Source organism: Pinus tabuliformis, chromosome 2_2 (genome assembly GCF_031772625.1).
Source record: "Pinus tabuliformis cultivar Carrire ecotype Pingquan chromosome 2_2, CPIR1, whole genome shotgun sequence".
Taxonomy (NCBI): Eukaryota; Viridiplantae; Streptophyta; class Pinopsida; order Pinales; family Pinaceae; genus Pinus; species Pinus tabuliformis.
Window position 1 is genome coordinate 381729476 of NC_142300.1, and position 21104 is coordinate 381750579.

General features: G+C 36.5%; 1 protein-coding gene across 1 annotated transcript; it reads right to left on the bottom strand.

Annotated features, from left to right (window-relative positions):
* Positions 1 to 7305: 7305 nt before the first annotated feature.
* LOC149192840 (uncharacterized) lies at positions 7306 to 7814 on the bottom strand. The gene is made up of 2 exons (XM_089407133.1): positions 7467 to 7814; positions 7306 to 7380 (listed from the first exon to the last, which is right to left on the bottom strand). Exons 1-2 carry the CDS (start codon positions 7812 to 7814, stop codon positions 7306 to 7308), a joined length of 423 nt encoding a protein of 140 aa, XP_089263259.1.
* Positions 7815 to 21104: the final 13290 nt, after the last annotated feature.

Sequence of the window (21104 nt, forward strand, 5' to 3'; positions counted from 1 at the left end):
TTATACTCACTGTGCATCTAAATTTGGAGTAAAACTCAATAAATATATTTACAGCTCTCTAGACAAAGAGGAGCCTATTTCAAGAGGTTGAGTTGGTTGTAGCTTATCCAAAGAGGAAAATTTGGTTTCAAAGCATCTTCAAATCAAGTGGTATTAGTTTGTGTTCGAGTTGTCCTTTGTGGGCAGATTTTATCATTGTCAAAGAGTCAAATCTCCTTAATAATTGGCTGCATATACATCTGAAGCAGGGTCGAGTATTCTCTGATCTCCTGGAGGTTTTCCTGAAACTGTGCATAGTTGGAAGGCTCTTGAAAGGTCATGGTAAAATGCTATGGTATATATGACCAACGCTGTACAGTTTGCTAAGTATTTGCACATATCACTGTTGTTTCATCATGCTAGAGACTCATTCCCATGCCTATGACCTGAGTAAGTGTTGGAGCAACATTCTGGGTCTGAAAGTCCTTGCTGGAATTTACTCTCATTGCTTCTCTTCATTCCTAGAAAGTGGCAAGATCAGAGAATATAAATTTGTGCCCCAGTCAAAGCATATGACTATTCAAGTCCTGCCCATGACATGGTGTTATAATTATTGAAGTTTTGATAGTCATCATTTCTAATTAGAAAGTGAAGGAGTACTTGAAGGATCCAAGCAAGTTTGCAGTTGTTGTTTCCCCAAAACTCATTATAGTCTCTATCTACGTATATATGCATTGATTCCTTGATTCATTTGCTGCACATTTACAAAGGATTTTTCTGTGTCTTTGTACTATGAGTGGGTGTTACTTTTACTCATTGGGTCATAGTTGTAATCAGTTTTTTGAAAAAAGGTGTAATTTTGACAATGGAAAATATGGCTCGAATTACTGAAATATTATAGTTCTTAAAAACTCTGATACATTCCTCTAATCATGATACATTAAAAGTGAGCAAAGTTTCTCTCACAGACATTCAGGTCTGTCTACAAAATGCACAAGAGAAAATTGATTTGTTGCAGCTTGAAACTCAGCTACAGTAGGAAGAATTACAGCACTGGAGTCATCATTCTGAACCTGTTTCTGTTCAGAAGATTGAAACAGACTCCCACAAACAGCAAGACAATAATGTTACAGTTCATTCAGATTTAGTACCCCATAAAGCAACAGTTGTACATGCAGATGCAAAAACTAAGTCTACGATTCCCAAGCCCATTATCATACCTTGGGAACAGCTTGTCCATAACAAACACAGAACTGGCCTTGGATATGACAAGGACTTGTCCTTTCATATTCTAGACTACTCAAAACCAACTCAGTTTCAAAGTGCTAGATTCATTCATGACAGTTCATCTACTCTTCATGACAATTCACCTCCAGTTGTTCCAGACTCTGCCTCTCTTCCACAACAGGAGCTACAACAACAACAACATATTGGGAAATTCCAACATTGTGATTGAGTTGGCCATCTGAAAGATCACTGTTTTGATCTTCATCCATGTAAGCATTGTCATAAAACCAACCATTCTTCACACAGATGCTTCAGAAATAAACATCCTACAAGAACAAAGATTCATCTTGGATGGATCAATTCTTTGCAATGGGCATCAACAGCGAAGAACATATTCCAAACACATGTCAGAACTTGTTCCAGAGTATTGAATAGTCTTGCAGTTGAGTTTTCTCCATCATCTCACCTTGTATGTGACAGGGGGGAAATGATGGGCATCTACAAGCTTCAAAGTCACATCAAGCGAGCCTCAGCCACAACCTGTCACACCAGATTCAGTATTGTAGATAGAGACAAAGATGCCCCTGAACATGCCTTCAGTTGGAAATCTGGGACACTTCCTCTAGCAGAATACTTCAGGTTCTTGCCAGTTTTGGAAGAATTCCAGGAACAAAATTGAGAACACTTCCTCTAGCAGAAGACTCCAGCTTCTTGCTAGTTTTGGAAGAGTTCCAGGAATGGCATTAAGCATTCCAGAGTTGTTGGTCATCCTTAAACCATCACAGGTTGAGACTTCCCTTTTCAAGTTGAAGTTCTCCTTTTCATGCGGGGTGAGACCTCCCTTTATTGGTTGAAGGTTTCCCTCTTCAAAACAATAGGAGCACTTCCTCTAGCAAAAGACTTCAGCTTCTTGCCAGTTTTGGAAGAGTTCCAGGAACTGCACTAAGCATTCCAGTGTTGGTGGTAATCCTTAAACCACCGCCTTTTATACCAACATTTCAGAGAGCACATTCAGCCTTCTGTTGCCATGCATTTTTGCACATTTTGTATTACATCTCTCTTCTTGGACTCATATATAACCCTTTGGATTAAGGGGGGAATTTTGGACACCTAATCCTAAATGGGTTAGTGTGGAAGCTGAATAGACTAAGTAGTCCAAGAGACCTTGGGATGTGGAACCCAACGGTCACATGTTGTACTATAAATGTATATCTCTTGTTAATAAAAATTGCACTCTCATGTTTTATCTTTCGTATTTCTCTTACTGTCCATGTGTGTTTAACACTTTTGTTACGATTCCTTCTCTATTTCTGACTCTGTCTGCTTTTTCTTTGTGTTGGCCTCCTTAGTGGTCTTGGCATCTAAAATAAGGGGAAGAATGATAAAATCCATAAATTACTCTATGCATTTCAATGCAAAGTCGTCTTTTTTCCTTTTGGTTTCCAAATATTTAAAAAAAGCTTCACACATCTCTAGTGGTTGCTTCGACTTTCTTAGCCTCTTGGTTTTTTCCATTTGTTCACGGTCTTCTCACACAGATTGAACACTGTAAGTCGAAATCTCTTTATTCTATTGTAACTTCTTCCTTTGGCTTCTCTTAAAGATAATCCAAATCATTTGTTGAAAACTATTTTTAGATTTGACCAAAAAAAAATATTTTTCACTTTCACTCAACCTTCTCTCCTTTTTTGCAAAAATGCTCATTTTTTCATTTTGAGAAAAGAACCTACATGCCCCTGAGGTATAAACAAATACTTTTTCTTTAAAGAAATGGGTCCTTAAAAAACTTTTCAAAAATCGGGCTCTCCTGCTATATGGTGGGTCCGTTACAAATTTACTCAGGAAAACTTGGTTGTCATGCCACTTCGACCAAGCAAACTTAAGATACTTTAACAAAATTGTTGCTCCTTTATCGTTTAATGGATCGATGATGTCATTGTTCTTCTCGACCGAGAAAGGGTGTTCTTACATATCACTATACTGCAAGCAGTGTATCCTTGTAAACTTTAACTCTGTGGGATGAATAAAATCAGCTAACATTGGTTTGGAGAAGAGGAGCCGCATGTGTGCAAAAAGTATGCGAGCCATTGAAACTAACACAACTCTTCAAACTTCTCCACTACATTGGTAATTCATAACATGGCTCTACTGTCTTGTGTGGGTATTAAGAGTGTTGCCTTCAAGACCGTAGGGTGCATTAATAAAGTTTCCCCTTACTCAAAAACAAAATCGGACTTTCAGTTGAATTTTCTTCAATTTCCTTCTCTCACTTAGTCGTAGCTGGCTTCATCGTTCTTCTACTACTTATACGTAGGCTTCTTCAAACTTCTACTACTTATGCAGGCTTCTTCTTCTCTCTACTGCTCTCACTTCACTCACGTCGTTGCTATCTCAGGGAGTCTTATGCAAACTAGCTTATCTTCTCTTCTGCTGCTCTCAAGGAGTCTCATGCAGGCTAAGCTCTGATACCATGACAAAAATTGAAGAGAAAAAAAATGTGGAGAAGAGGACTACTCTTCATGCAAAAACATTCTTCTCTTTTGCTGCTCTCTCTAGGAGTCTTATGTGACCTCACTCTATCTTTGGTGCTCTCTCAAAGAGTCTTACACAGTCTCACCTCCTGTCTTTGTTGCTCTCACTTTGCTCACATTGCTGCTCTCAAAGGGAGTCTTATGCAAACTAGCTCTAGTACAATGACAAAAAATCAAGAGAACAAAGTGATGGAGCAAAGGGATACTCTTCTCAGTATTACAAACCACTTAAATAAAATTATATTGGAAACATAAGTAATAAATGATTGGAGTGAAACTCGACTAAACTAAACTTAACTCAAACTGAACTGGGACACATAGAGGGATGATATTGACACCTTGCCAGTGGTTGGAATTAAATTCTCCAACAAAATTGAGAAATTTTATGAGATCGCCATCCCACACATTTCCGTGATGATTGGTTGTGCATCTAGGGAGGGAAGATTCATTGTTCAAATTGGTGGACACAGATTCAAAAATATCAGCCATCACTGAATCTAATTGGACACAATAGCCTAATTATCTATGTAACACATCCATATATAAACAAATGTATATATAAAAAAAATTAATGGGATAGTAAATAGAACTATTGGAATTCTAACAACTTACCATCAAATCTTACCTTATCATTTAACATTGACACTTTATTTATGACTTTTCGGCAAGCATTAGGATTGTCATGAATTAAGACCTTAGCAATTTCTAAATCATATATTATTCTACTACGATGTGACAAATTATATATATATATATATATATATATATATATATATATATATATATATATATATATATATATATATATATATATATATATAGATATATATCTATCTATATATATATATATATATATATATATATATATATATATATATATATATATATATATATACAAAGGTGGATAAACTTAAATGTGTCTGTTGTAATTCATTTATCTTGTAGTACATTTGATTACAACTTAAGATTTTACAAGCTTGATGCTTGCCATCTGTTGGTGCTCTATTTAAGGCATTGGTTGCACTGGCCTAGGTGTTGTACTAATGCACACCACGCGGCCTGCCTGTAGCGATTTCCTTCGGATTGGATTCCCTTATCAACGGTTCTGGTTGCTCGGGAAGATCGTCCGATTCTCAAGGGTTTTGACAATTACTCTCTGTCAATTTTGCTTTGGTTCATTGTTGTGTTTCCTTGCAAGTCTGAAGAGATTTGGTTCTGCTCTGCTTCGTTGAATGGAACCCTGATTTGATGGAATTCCTCACCTAATACCTGTGTCTGCCTAATTTTGTGGCTCTGTTGCTTAGTTCTTCGTAGACTTCTGGTTTTTTTGGGCATTGCCTTCAGAGCTCAGACGAGCTGGAGTTCTTGTTTGACAACAGGGTTTCTAGGCATTTAAATGATGGTAGTATTCGTTTACCTTCTGTTGTCTAGTTATATTACTGAAGCTTGTGTATAAGTCTAAATATGATGCTAATCCCTGTTATATCTTTGCAAAATATCCTTTCAGGTGTTGCAACCTTCAGAGGATCATGGGGCTGAGACTCCATTTTAGGGCTCATCTTCCTAGATAAATAACCCACTGAAAGCCAGGAATTTTAGCGTTTAAGTTATTATACATTTAGGGTTTTTGGGTCAGAAGGCCAGCTTGCCATATGGCTTGTTCTTTTATGTTATTAGTTTTGAACATTTTCACTTTCTATTGATGGAATGCAGAGTCCCACCATGACACAAGCTGTGTATTTAAACTTAAAATGGCCCGGCCAATTCTTGTAGTCATGGTTCTATTTTTTATACAATTTTTGCATTCTCCAGTTTTACTTTTAATGTTTATACATTTTTTCTACATTCTAAAGTTTTACATATAAAGGATGTATTTGTTGTTTGTCATTATCAGTCTATTGTTGCGACTCTCTAAATATACATAGGCAGATATTTGGACATTTACTTGAAATAATATGTATTTTGATGTGTTATGGAATGACGACAATTATCGAGATTTATTTCCATCTTTCTATTTTAATCTCGTATTAAATGGTTTACTCTTATGCTTTTATCCAACATTTATGTAGTTTATAATGATGTTGTATCTATTCGAGCTATGGCTCGGTGTTCCTGGAATATTTGGCTTTTAATATTTTTCCTTTAGCATTTATATATTGAGCCCCACTAATCTTCCGTGGGTATTTCGTCTGCATGAAATCCTTCGGGAGTGATGGACTAAATCGATAATTGGCATTCTAATTTATGGAAATCAGGGGAGACAACTAGGGTTTCGAAAATATTTGTTCATTTGCCTGAAGCTTGTTCAGAGATTCCTATTGTTATTCTTGATATTGGTTGTATTTAGGTGCTAAACCTGTAGGGTTTCCTTTATTTCTTTTAGGAACAGAATCATTACTTTCTTATGCAATTTGTTCAACTATTTGTTAATTGAAGATTTTACGGTGGATGAGATCTCGTAATTTCCTTCAATCTAAGTTTTTCTTCCCGTTTGCATGTAAGACAATATATATATTTACTCAAGCTTGATACTGAATTTACTCAGTTACAGTTTCTTGTTGTTTATCTTAGGGTTTATACACACTGTCATTCTAGCTATCTTACTGCTATTCTAGCTATTTACTAGAATTTAGACATTTACAACAATAATCGTATTTGTTGCAAGTTACATTATTTTACTGTACTCTACCTTCTTACTGTATTCTACCTTAGGTAAAATAAAGTATTATTTTCCTGTTTCTTATCTATGTACTTCCACATAAAATAGTTTTTCATAGAAATTATTGCCTCTATAAAAGACTCTACTCTAATCTAATAACCATTAGAAATTAAACTTATTGAACAATACTCATTCCATTTCATAGATTAGAATTTATTAATCTATGTAAGCTAGAAACTTTAAACATGATTAACACTTATCTGATGCTACGTCTTATAATCAAATCCTCAACTTATCAGTCTTTAGTTTCTCCCTTTTGGTCTACACATAGACCTGCACTGTGTTTACCTCCCTACCATGAGATCTACCACATCAGTAGAACTCCCCCCATGCTATCCCTGTTCCAGGGAAATTCTTTCTCTTTCAAAGACTAAGAGTGTATCCAACCATCTAATCTTAACCAGACTTGGCTAGCACAATTACCTGACCTCTTAGCACAATTTTATTCCTCTGCCTTTTTTATCTCAGATCCCCATCCTCTTGATCATTTTTTCTTTTTAATACTTTCCAAGATTTGGTTTTTCTCTTCTTGGAATATGTAACTGCTTCTTTTAACTAATTAATTAAAGAAACATTCTTTTCACTAATAACTGCAAAAATACCTTCTCATAACTTCATTTCAAAATAGTTTATGTTTTCATAAAAATAATAGTTTGTTTGGTTGCAGTAAAAGAAATATTATTTACATTAACGGGGGATATTACATCTTCCCCCCCAAGATGGAACATCGTCTCAATGTTCTTCTTCTGCAAATAAACCCGGAAAGTTTTCTTTCATAACCTTCTCATCCTCCCAGGTGGCCTCTTCCAGCCCATGCTACTGCCATTACACTTTAACCTGGGTGATAACTCATTTCCGCAGTGTTACTTCTCTCCGATGTAGTATAACCATAGGTTCGACCAGGAACTTGCCTTCTGGTTCAACCTAAATACAAAAAAAAATGTCGAGTATAAATCATTTTGTTTAATATATATTCCTAGGAAGAAACTATAAACAAAATTACATATTACCTGGATGTCTTGGTACTTGATTACATGATTAGCATCATAAACATACTTCTTAAGTGGAGACACATGGAAGAAAATCTTTACATGAATGTGACTGGGTAAGGTAGGTTGATAAGCCACTGGTCCGATTCGAGCCAGGATTTGAAAGGGTCCACAAAATCGGGGTGCTAATTTAGCACACTCGGCCCATTGTAAGGTACTTTTCTTGGCTTGAACTCGAATGTAGACATGGTGCCCTACTTGGAATTCCCAAAAGCTTCTCTTTTGATCGGAAAAATTCTTTTGCCGGTCCTGAGCAGCTTTTAAATTGACTCTTACCTTTTTCACCATTTCCTCCATCTCTTCCAACATGTCTGGTCCTAGCAACAAATTATCCTCCGATCCACTCTAACTCAGGGGTGTCCTGCACTTGCGCCCATATAGTACCTCGAAGGGGCTCATTCGTAAGGATGCATGGTGCCCATTATTATAGGCAAACTCCACCAAGTTCAGATAATCTTCCCATTTAGTGGGTTGTTGCAAAACATAATCAGGCAATGTTTCCTCGATCACTTGATTCACTCGTTCAATTTTCCCATCCGCTTGTAGATGATAAGTTGTGTTGAAGTGCAGTTGTGTTCCCATACCTTCAAAGAGGGCTTTCCAGAAAGCTGATGTAAACTTTACATCTCGATTGGAAATGATCATCTTGGGAATCCCATGCAGTTTAAAAATGTGTTGCATAAAAATATTAGCAATTTGAACTACTCTATACGTTGATTGGATAGGTATAAAATGAGCTGATTTGCTTAGTTTGTCCACCACCACCATGATGGAGTCATTTTGTTTTCTTGACTTAGGCAATCCGGTGATGAAATCAATAGATATCATTTCCCATTTCCATTCCGGAATGGGCAGAGGGTGAAGTAACCCTGCTGGGTGTTGGTGCTCAGCTTTCACTTGCTGGCACTCCAAGAATTTGGCTAAATATTCTTCCTCTTCCTTCTTCATACCGGGCCAAGGGAATTCTTTCCGCAAGATAGAAATCATATTTTGATATCTGGGATGGCCTGCATAGGGAATCTTGTGGTATTCATCCAAATTTTATTTTTTGAGATTCTACTGGTTGGGCACATATATTCTTTTTCTATAAATTAATAAATTTTTTGCATTTATTTCATAACCCAGTTGTTGTTCATGGCTGTTAGAAATTTTTTCTTGCTGCCATAAGTGTCTATATGTAGAATCCTACATGGCTGATTCTTGAATCTGCCCAAAAAAAGTTGTTCGTGATTCACTAAAAGAAATTTCATATAAACAGCTTACCTTTCGACTTAAAGCATCTGCCACTCGATTTTCCTTCCCTTTTATGTGCTTGATTTCGAAATCGAATTCACTCAGGAAGTCTGCCCAACGAGCTTGCCTGGCATTTAAAGTTGGCTACTTGAAATAATTAATCAGACTATGGTGGTTAGTCATTAATAAAAATCTCTTACCTAATAGGTAATGTCACCACATTTTTAAGGCGTGAATGACTGTTGTCAATTCCAAATCATATGCTGAATATTTTTGTTCATATTCTTTCAGTTTCCTAGATTCATAAGCCACCACCCTACCTTCTTGCATAAGTACACCACCCACTCCTTCCTTACTAGCATCTGTACAAACCACATATTCCTTGTTGGGATCAACAATGCTCAGAAGCGGTGCTGTGGTAAGAAGATATTCAAGCCGATCAAAGCTCCTTTGATAATCGGGGGTCCACTTGAAAGTTCTCCCTTTATTTTGTAAGGAGGTAATAGGTTATGCCACTCTAGAGAATCCCTCTACAAACCTTCAGTAGTAACTAGGCAGGACCATAAACGATCTTATATCGGGCACATCCTTTAGCAATGGCCACTCCATAATGGTTCTTATTTTTTTTAGATCAACCGCAATTTCGTCTTTGGTGATGACATGTCCCAAGTATTGGATGCTTAAAGAAGTCACATTTACTATAATTAGCATACCGTTGATGTTCTCTTAGGACCTACAATACAATGCGGAGATGTTCCTTATGCTCCTCCACATTCTGCGAATAGATCAGTATGTCATCGATGAAAATTAATGCGAATTTATCTAAGAACTGATGGAAAATGCTATTCATGAGAAACATGAAGGTAGTTGGGGTGTTAGTTAACCTAAAAGGTAAAATCACAAACTCATAATGGCCATAATGTGTCCTGAAAGCAGTTTTAGCAATATCTTCCTCCTTGATCCTGATCTGATGATACCCAGAACGCAGATCGATTTTCGAGAAGATGGATTCACCCTTTACCTGGTCGAAAAACTTGTCTATATGAGGAAGGGGGTATTTGTTTTTAATATTCATCTTATTCAACTAGCGGTAATTCATGCACATTTTTAGGTTTCTGTCTTTCTTTTTAACAAATAACACTGGAGCCGCCCAAGGAGACACACTGAGGCATATATAGTTCTTATCAAGCAACTCTTGCAATTGCATCTTTAATTACGTTAGTTCTGGTATACTCTTTCGGTATGGTGCTAAAAAAACAGGGGCAGCTCCCAGAATTAACTCAATGGTAAGGTCTATGTCTCTTTTTGGGGGTAAACCTCGCATTTCTTCAGGAAATACATCTAGGAAATTTTGCATCACAGATATGTTCTCGAGTGATTCAGATTTATCCTTGGAGTCAACATAGTCCACTTGTATGGCATAGATTTGAAAACATCTCCTTATGCATTTGGTTAATTAGGAGGCTATTATAGGCCTTAACTGCAAAGGTTTATGCACACCTTGGATCTCTTGTCTTAGCCCTACTTCATTCCGAAAACTAACAGTTTTTGTTTTACAATCTATGAGGGACGAATGTTTCTCCAACCAATCCATACCTTTGAGGATGTTGTATGATCCCAAGGGTAGCACATTCATATCAGCTATAATGGGCTGACTAGCTATTTTTAAAGGAAAATTACTTACTTTGGATAAGACTCTTCTTTTTTCTCCTGTGGCTAGCTGTAATAATCATCGAATTTTAAATTTAGTGGCTTGTAATTTACATTGTTCCACTATCTTGGGGCTAATGTAACATAAAGTGGCCTCAGGGTCTATTAAAATAGAACAAGTCTGGTAAAAAATAGTACCTTCAAACTCGACCATAGTCGGCTGAAATTCTGCCTGGTGATCCTCCAACGCTGCGTTAATTTTTGGGAGGCTTCTAGCCACTTCTCCTACTGTAGATGCCTCTTGAATTTGAGATATCTGGTCTGCTCCCTTGTGGTGAGGATAGTATTTGATATAATGCGTGTCTTCACACCCCCAACACTGCACAAGTGGTCTGTTAATAAATTTGGCTTCATTTCTGCTAGCCTGTTCATTTACCTTGATTTCACCGGGTACTTTAAATCTGGTTTTATTCATGCTTCGGTTAATTTGTCCTTTATATGAGCCTTTGTTGCTAATGCCCTTATTTCCCTTGTGGCTAGGATTAAATTTAATTCCTTTTTTATCAGTCCACTTTTTACTCGAGTCACCCTTTGGTTTATTTTGCTGATAGCAAATTCTTTCTTTTCGAATGACTTCGTCCATCATCTTTGGGTTGTCGAATTCTAGCCTTTCCTTCATGAACAACAGTAGGCTGTTGATAAAATGTTGTACTTTGGCCTTTTCTTCATGAATATAAGGGACATACTGCAATAAGGATGTAAATTTGGTTATAAATTCATCCATGGTCATTTGGCCCAAGTGGAGATCATGGAATTCTTTTGCCTTCTCATCGTAAAACCTTTCGGTTAGATATTTTTCTTTAAAGAATTTTTGAAATTTCTCCCATGTTATATTTTTCTCATTGACCCCATGGACTGTTTTTACCTCCTCCCACCATAACGTGGCTTTCCCTTGAAGCTGGAAAATGGCCAGATGGGCTTTCAAATTGAAATCATACTCGTACAGTTGGAAGTACTTATTCATGTTAATTAACCATGCTTCTGCCACCTCTTCTTGCTCTCCATCAAAGAGAGGAGGCTTGATTTTTCAAAACTCTCCTTGGAGTTCAATTTTCTATTTCTTCTGAGCCTTATGATCAGACACATTACCTGATTCTTCTTCTTGGTTTTCTTCACCTCCCTCTGTTTCCATGTTTTCTGTTCGGAATTCTTGTTCCCCAGTCATATGGCCACGTTCTGGGCTGGGAATTAAAGGTCGATGATTCTACCTATCTGATAGGCTTTTCAAAATCTTTTCTTGCTCCTACATTAATCTCTCATTGTCTGCCCGGAGTCGAGCCATTTCACCTTTCAATTCTTGTACCATCGTCTGGATGTCTGTGTTGGGATTTTGTGACTCATCCCCCAATTGCACCCAGACCTCAGGGTTTCCTTCCTGAAATGATGTTGGTCCTATCCTCATTACGGAGCCATGTAATAGATTCCCAGTTCGCCTCATACTATACTTTTGTTGCCTCCTACGTGCACATCATCAAAACTATTATTTCTTATCCCAGAGGTCTCAGTTTTGGAAACCTGAGTTCGCTCTGATACCATATGTAACACATCCATATATAAACAAATGTATATATATAAAATTAATGGGATAGTAAATAAAACTATTGGAATTCTACCTACTTACCATCAAATCTTACCTTATCATTTAACACTGACACTCTGTTTATGATTTTTCGGCAAGCATTTAGGACTGTCATGAATTAAGACCTTAGCAATTTCTAAATCATATATTATTCAACTACGATGTGACAACTTATATATATATATATATATATATATATATATATATATATATATATATATATAATAATATATATATGAAGGTGGATAACCTTAAATGCGTCCGTTGTAATTCATTTATCTTGCAGTACATTTGATTACAACTTAAGATTTTACAAGCTTGAGGCTTGCCATTTGTTGGTGCTTTATTTAAGGCTTTGACTGTACTAGCCTAGGTGTCATATTGTTGCACACCACGTGGCCTGCCTGCAACGATTTCCTTGGGATTGGCTTCCCTTATCAACGGTTTTGGTCGCTCGGGAAGATTGTCCGGTTCTCAAGGGTTTTGACAATTACTCTTTGGTGATTTTGCTCTGGTTCATTGTTGTGCTTCCTTGCAAGTCTGAAGGGCTTTGGTTCCACCTTTCTTCATTGAATGGAAACCTAATTCGATGGAATTCCTCACCTAATGCTGGTGTATGCCTAATTCTCTAGCTCTGTTGCTCAAATCTTGGTAGAATTCTAGTTTTCCTAGTCATTTCCTTCAGAGGTCGGACGGGATACAGTTCTTCTTTGACAACGGGGTTTTTGGGCATTTAAGTGACGGTAGTATTCATTTACCTTCTGATTTTCTAGTTATATTACTAAGGCTTGTTTATAAGTTTAAATATGCTGCTAATCCCTATTATATCTTTGCAAAATATCCTTTCAGGTGTTGCAACCTTCAGAGGATCATGGGGTCGAGACTCCATTTCAGGGCTCATCTTCTTGGAGAAAGAACCCGCCGAATGCCAGGTATTTCAGTGTTTAAGTTATTATACATTTAGGGTTTTTGGGTCAGAAGGCTGACTTTCCATATGGCCTGTTCTTTTATGTTATTAGTTTTGAACATTTTCACTTTCGGCTGATGGAAGCCAGAGTTCCACCGTGACACAGGTTGTGTATTTAAACTTAAAATGGCCTGGCCAATGCTTGTAGTCCTGGTTCTATTTTTTATACAGTTTCCGCATTCTGGAGTTTTACATTTAAAGTTTATACAATTTTTCCACATTCTGGAGTTTTACATATAAAGGATGTATTTGTTGTTTTCATTATCAGTCCTCTGTCGCGACTCTCTGAATATACCTAGTCAGATATTTGGACATTTACATGAAATCATATGTATTTTGATGCGTTATGGAATGATGACAATTATCGAGATTTATTTCCATCTTTCTATTTTAATCTCATATTAAATGGTTTACTCTTATGCTTTTATCCAACATTTATGTAGTTTATAATGATGTTGTATCTATTCGAGCTATGGCTTGATGTTCCTAGAATATTTGGCTTTTAATATTTTGCCTTTAGCATTTATATATTGAGCCCACTAATCTTCATGGGTCTTTCATTCGCATGAAATCATCCTTCGGGAGTGTTGGACTTAATCAATAATTCTATTAATTCCTCGGGGTTCTAATTTATGGAAATCAGGGGAGACATCTAGGGTTTCGAAATTATTTGTTCATTTGCCTGAAGCTTGTTCAAAGATTCCTATTGTTATTTTTGATATTGGTTGTATTTAGGTGCTAAACTTGTAGGGTTTCCTTTATTAGTCCCTGCCATCTGGCAATGGGCAGGGACTATAGGAATCGATTATGCCCATTTTAGCATTAGTTCACCTGTTTGTTAATCCTACTGATCATGATATAACCAAACCTTCTAGACAAAGACTAATTCGCTATCCAAAGTTTTCCGATACAGATTTATTTTCCTTCTTATTTGGCCACTTCCCGAGGCCGAAGAGCGAAACCATATGTTATAAATAGTAATTCGTTTCATATTTTCAAACTAGTAAATACTAGCAAAATTAATGCTAGCATTAGTGGAGCACATTAAATGCCAGTTCTATTCCACTGACATACATGGGAAGTTTAATATGATTCCTTTCGTAGCTTTCCCTTTTTGACGTCTGGATCTCTTTGACATCTGGATCTTTCTGACACTGCCATTTGGGCCTTTATAACACTTATGTGGCACTGGGATCTCCAGAGCTGGGTTTAATACCTTATTGCTGAGAATCCCAGGTCTCTGTCTTCATACCATAACAATCTCGGATCTCACCTTAGAATATATAATATCGCTACAACTTGTTGTGCCCTTGCTTCAGCAAGGCAATCGCAACAGCCCGGAACAGCCGACTTCATGCCTCAGGGACAGAGAAAAACAAGATCTTTTTGCGGCAATATCTCTATTTCGTTAATGATACTTACGATTTCTATAGACTATGCAAGGCCAAACTGGATACCTCCCACCAGAACTGAGTAGCTTCTTCCATATCTAGGTGATGCAATCGCCGAACTGGATCTCTGTCAATGCCTGTCAAGGTCGTCTGCAGGAACCGAACAGCTTATCCCTGTCAAAGTTGTCTATGTGAACCAAGCATCTTCTTCCATCATGGCAAGAAACAAAGTAAACTGCCTCACTCTTCCCTTTTCTTAATCTGTAAGTACCCCTTCTTAATCTGTAGGTAACAAGCAATCACACTTCAGAGCCAATATTCTACTAAATTGCAGTTCAAAATACGTTGTTATTAAACAACATACAGTGCATAACTTGCAGAGATGACAGAAGAAACAAAATCTGGTTGCATAATCCATGGTTGTATTCTTCTCTGCGCATACAAGATTCGATCTCCAAATGACAAATGAATGGAAAAACAAGTCCACAGAATCAGATCTGACAGGCGCAAGGCATGCTATAAGAAATCATAATAGACATCGCTGGCCTTCCTTGCGTCATTCAAAAGTACCTTTTTTATATTTTCTGGCCCGTCTAACGATTTTTTTGCCGCATAGGCTACTAATTCACGTGAGACTAAGTAATTAAATAGTCAAAGTATGCACAAACACCACTGAATTTTCTCAAAATGCTCCAATAGTGTTGTCCTCACACCAAAATAACCTTGAGTTGTTTTTTTCTTTGTAAAAAATCTCGATTTGCAAATTAAAGCACTCTTACGAAGGCAAAATCAAACAGTATTACGTTTGCCTGCACAAACAGATACTACAATTTGGGTCTTTTTATAGCAATCCAGATTCCGTGCTACTGCAATCTTGAATTTCAAAACTTTAATTTAGAAATTATCATAATGGTCCCAAAATCTAGAGAGAACAAAAAATTACAGAAGAAATCGAAGCCGAGACCAAGGAAAATCCCAAATTTAGCAAAATTTTGTGCCTCTGGAAGAAGAAATTGAGTTATAAAACAACATCGAGGGTTCACAAAAGCCTGAAGAAAATCCTATAATCCAAAACTCGATCGTTCTTACATGTTCGAACCCAAAGAACAAATCTTGAAAACCTTAGAAATTTACCTGCAAATAAGTTGTCGACTTTCCTCGACTTCCTTGAGGCATAAAAGAGAAAGAGGATCTGCGACCTGTTGCTTATGCCATGTCCAGCAGGTTCGAAGCGCCTGCACCATTGGTAGTGAAATGACGAGCTTTGGTTTTTTTCTTCCAGATTGGTCAACACTGTGTTGATACCTTCATTTCCTTTTTCCAAAACAAAAAAAAATGGATACTTTCATTTCCTATTACAAAAAAATGTTTCTGCTTATTGGATGTTGCTTCAAAAATGGTCAATTCAAATGTTTACAGCAGTTAAACTTTCATTTGTCCTCCATCTTCACCATCACAAAACCATTAGATCGCTAAATATTCATTAAATCTCTGGCACGAAGGAATCAAAAGACCATAAAACCATTAGATATGTAAATATTCGTTAAATCTCAGCAAAAAGATTCAAAAGACCATATATTTAGTGTGGAGAGGGGATACATGGGCTGCATGCAAGCCCCTGTGCCTACACCCAAGTTTTATTTTTCTATATTTAACTTTATGTTAATTATTATATTTAATATTTAATTTTTTATTATTAAATTTTCTGTCAAGAAGCTGCAAATTTAATTTAAAAAAATTGTATGCCTTTACATGCAACACACGTGTATAAACTATATGATAACTGAAAACTTTTAATCAAGGCCACCACAAGCTAGGTGCTAGGTGAATAAGAAAAGTTTTTTTCATTTTATAGCCTGTATAAGCTTTCTCGTTCCCAACACACGTAGTTGTGCAAAACCTTATGATGTTGAAGGCCACGTTATGCTATTTATGCTTGGAAAGTGGAGATTGCAGGGTCAACATGACTAGCAGGCCTAAGGGATCAGGGAAAAGCCTGATTTTTGTTGCAACCATCTGAAGATCGATTCCGTTAAGGGTCTGGGTCTTACACCATCCAAGACACACAGAGAGCAAAATAGGTTAATGATTGAAGCTAAGGCATACTAGCTCGATTAATGATTGAAGCTAAGGTGTACTAGCTTGCTCACTTACTAAGGTACAAAGTTATCATGGTTGCTTTCTCCGCTTAGAGCTCCCAGCGCTAGGTTTTGAAGGTATTTAGAATTTTCTCTATTTAAGCTTCTACTTATTACTTTCTTTCTAGACAAAGACTAGCTTTTAACTAACCAACAGAAGGAGGAGAGCATTAACAATGGGATTTTTTGCTGCTTAGCTTCAAACTAACTAAAGGAGGAGAGCACTAACCACTGGATTTTGAGCTGCTTGACACCTGCAATGCAGAAGAAACCTGCCATTCATGCGAAAACCCCATTGAAGGAACTTCGTAATCATCGATTTATAATTGATTTAATGCTATCAATCCTATAACACCACCGGCATGGGAACCCACCTATGTTCAAATGGGCAGTAGGGACCCACGTATTTTCAAATGGGAGGTAGGGACCCACGTATGTCAAAATGTGAAGCAGGGTGTCAGATGATGAAGTGGAATCCGGCAATATAAAAGACTAGACATGAAGGTATTCATAGCCAGTTAGTTCTAAGGTTGCTCTCTGGCTGATATTCCTAGCTTTTAACCCACTGATCCTACAATTGCTATCAATTATACGCTGCTGAGCCAACGAAATGTCCTTTCACGTTGGACCACAACCACCTAGTTGCATTATGATTTTGATTTTTGCCTTTCTTTTTAATAAAAAGCTGACGAGGCAATGAGATAAAAGTCAAGAAACAAACGAGAAGGACTTTGAGTCGGGACAAAATCAATTGTATATTTTCTTCGTTGTAGGTGAAGGAAAAATCTATTTTTGACCGTTTCAAAAGCAGAAGATATAAACACTTTCTCACACACCAAGTACCCACTCTCCTCTTTTTGTTCCCTACTCTGCACTGCATTGCCTTGAATTGTTTCTTTATCGATGTTTGTTTGCATAGCGTGCTGGTTTCTTTTGGGGTGTTTCTATTATGGTGGGATGCTTTCTGTTCATTTCTTTGATGTTTTTCATTGTTATTTTTTTCCCTATGCGCTTCATTGCTTGTCTGCCTGATTTTATTTTTGTTGTGGAACCTAAAGCACATTTTTGCTTTGTGTTTTGATTTTATTTTTGGTGCAGAAGGTGGAGCAGAAGATAGATGTCACTATATTTAGATTTTAGATTTCTATAATTTTTCGCCTGGCATGCCACTCCAGTATACATTTTCGCCTGGCATGGAATTTGACAATCAAGTATGCTTACTGGGAGTTGCTTCGTGGTTTAATAATTTTTATTTGTGGTTTAATAATTTTTATTTATTAATTGTTTGAGATTCATATTTTGGAAAATTGGAAGGGTTTTAATTATTCACATTGTAATAAATAGAAACCACCAAATAGTAATTATTAGTATTGTAAGGGTTCTAATAATTAATTTGCCATTGGAACCATAAATTACAGCTATCATTTGCCCGTATTAAAATCTTAATTTGCTGATGGTTGATGTAAATTTTGTTGATGGTCTCAAGTGATCTCATAATCACGACCCTGTTCTTTCTATGTAGTTTTGGATCTTTTAACCCTACTGTGTAGTGTTCTCTTTTTTCATGGGTCTTCCTGGCTTTTTAAATTTGATTGTTCTGTGAACAGATCAAGAATACCTGATTCTCACTCAACCGCCTGGAAATAACACGAAGCCCAGTAAACCTGGTTCAACCCAACTGCAGGTAGAGATCAAGAATACCTGATTCGCCTGGAAATAACAGGACGCCCAGTAAACCTGGTTCAGCCCAACTGCAGGTAGGTTTCTCTCATAATCTTTTGGAGTCCATCTTGAATGATAATAATTTGGAACCAAATCAACGTTCCAATTCAGTATGCAGGGTCTCCCTCCATTTTTTATTTTTTCTTAGCAGAGAAGATAAAGATTATATTTTCTTATTTGTTGGCTACTCTAAAGAAACGTAGTTCTGCCTCTTCATTTTTTGTTTCTTGAATTAAAATAGTTGAATTAAAGAAACCTCCATTACAACTATGTTTCCTCTGAACTGCTCTCAAAGAAATAGCTGAATTAAAGAAACCTCCATTACAGCTACATTTCGTCTAAGCTCCTCTCAAAGAAAAACCCAGTCCGTACATCTTAGCTTTATTATTTCGTTTTCCTTCTGGTTTCCTCGGCTTTCATAGATGCCTTAGCTTCTTCTCAATTCATTTAAGTGATTGTGAAGCAGAGCAATACAAACCTCCATGGTTTTCAATTACAATTATAATTACAGTTCTATTTCCTCAGAGCTCTACTCTCAAAACAAACCCCAATTCTTGTAATTTCAGCCAATATTCCTGAGTTTCTATTTAGTAAGTTTCTAACTATCAACCGTGGTATTTTATACTGCGCAAATTTCAACAAAATATTCCTAACTATTCAGAAAAATAATGAATAATTCCCCGCATCTAATCTTTTTGCATACTGACTTTTTTATTTTTATGTTTTTTTTAAGTGTGTCTTCTGGATTTTGATTCCGTGGATTATTTCTTACTTGACTATTCCTTGATTTTTAATTGCTTTTCAAATAAGATTTAGAATATTTATAAATTAATAAAATTGTAAACATGGTCGTCCTAGCTAGAATCCGTACAGAAATTGGAAATTTTAATTAGTATATAGAATAATTAGATTTTATTTATATGAATAATTTCTAATTATGTATCACCTGTGCACAAAATCCAACGTAAACTCCATTAACAATGAGCTCCAGCCCCGCTTCCCACTCAAACCACTCAAAAATATGAACCATTTCAAAAAGGAAGTCTGAGCAGCTTCCAAGGCAAAGCAACAAGCCCTTACATGATTTTTTACATATTAAAAGCTAACGGTCAGGAGCAATGGTTTCCAGGCCTCCTACTGCACCCGGACTATGACCCCTCTCACATAGAGGGATATTTTGACCTAGCCTCTAAGAGTAATCTAGGATGCAGAAGCGCAAGTGGCTGGCCCTTTCTAGCAGCCAACACATTAATGTCCCCGATTTATTAGTTCATCAATAGCCTGAGTATTACTATCGGTATATCTAATATAATAATATTTGCAACTTTTTCCTTATTAGCTTTATGTATGTGTGCGTCGCTTGTCCAAAGATGTTGCTGGACTGCCGGCAAGGACTTCTTGTTTAAGGAATGAATTTTATAGTTTTTCCAATACAGTATCACTACCTAATACTATTATTATTGATTGCATTCTCGCGGACTTTCACCACCGGCTATTCACGCGTCTGCAAATCAATCGGTCACTTCTGAGGTGGTTGGAGAAGTTATCAGTTTCGTACCATCGATTAGAGTCAGCCTTTTCATTGTGTTAAGCTTGATGGCATAGTATTTGCCAGATTGTAAGCCTTATAGCTACTATTTTAGCAGTGTTTTGTTGTTAAAGTTCTGTTTTATTAGTTGACATGGTATTTGTGAGATTCTAAGCCTAGCTACTATTTTAGCAAGCAATGTTGCTCTTCTTAAAGTTTATAAGTCACTGCTGAGGTGGTTCGAGAAGTTATCAGTTTCGTACCATCGATTATAGTCAGCCTTTTCATTGTGTTAATTATAGTCAACCTTTTCATTGTGTTAAGCTTGATGGCATAGTATTTGCCAGATTGTAAGCCTTACAGCTACTATTTTAGCAGTGTTTTGTTGTTAAAGTTCTGTTTTAACTGCCGGCAGGGACTTGCTGCTTCGCAGCGTTTCTTGTTTCTTTTAGAACCGAATCATTACTTTCTTATGAAATTTGTTCAACTATTTGTTAATTGAAGATTTTACGATGGATGAGTTTCTTATGAAATTTGTTCAACTATTTGTTAGTTGAAGATTTTACGATGGATGAGATCTTTTAATTTCCTTCAATCTGGGATTTTTCTTTCCGTTTGCATGTAAGATAGTATATAGATACTGAATTTATAAAGTTATAGTTTCTTGTTGTTTATGTTAGTTTATACACACTGTCATTCTAGCTATCTTACTATTATTCTAGCTATTTACTGGAATTTAGACATTCTATTTACTAGAATTTAGACATTTACAACAATAATCATATTTGCTGCAAGTTACATTCTTCTAAAGTACTCTAGCTTTTCATTGTACCCTACCTTAGGTAAAATCAAGTATTATTTTCTTGTTCCTTATCTATGTAGTTCCACATAAAATAGTTTTGCATAGAAATTATTGCCTCCATAAAAGGCTTTTCCTCTAATCTATTAATCTTACTGAACAATATTCATTCCATGTCATAGATTAGAACTTATTAATCTATTTAAGTTGGAAAATTTAAACACAATTAAGATTTATCTGATGCTAAGTGTTATAATCAAATCCTCAACTTATCAGTCTTTAGTTGCTCCCTTTTGGTCTACACATAGACCTGCACTGTGTTTACCTCCCTACAATGAGATCTACCAAATCCGTAGAACTCTCCCTACAATGAGATCTACCAAATCCGTAGAACTCTCCCTGTGCTACTGTTCCGGGGAAATTCTTTCTCTTTCAAAAACTGAGAGTGTATCCAACCATCTGATCTTAACGAGACTTGGTTAGCACAACACTCTGACCTCTCAGCACAATTTTCTTCCTCTACCTCTTTTTG

Bases quoted from the DNA above. Each gene is read 5' to 3' on its own strand.
- LOC149192840 (XM_089407133.1), bottom strand. From the start codon at position 7,814: ATGTTGGAAGAGATGGAGGAAATGGTGAAAAAGGTAAGAGTCAATTTA. The intron at 7,381-7,466 runs GTAATATGTAAT...TTTTGTATTTAG, and splicing joins TCAAGTACCAAGACATCCAG to GTTGAACCAGAAGGCAAGTT.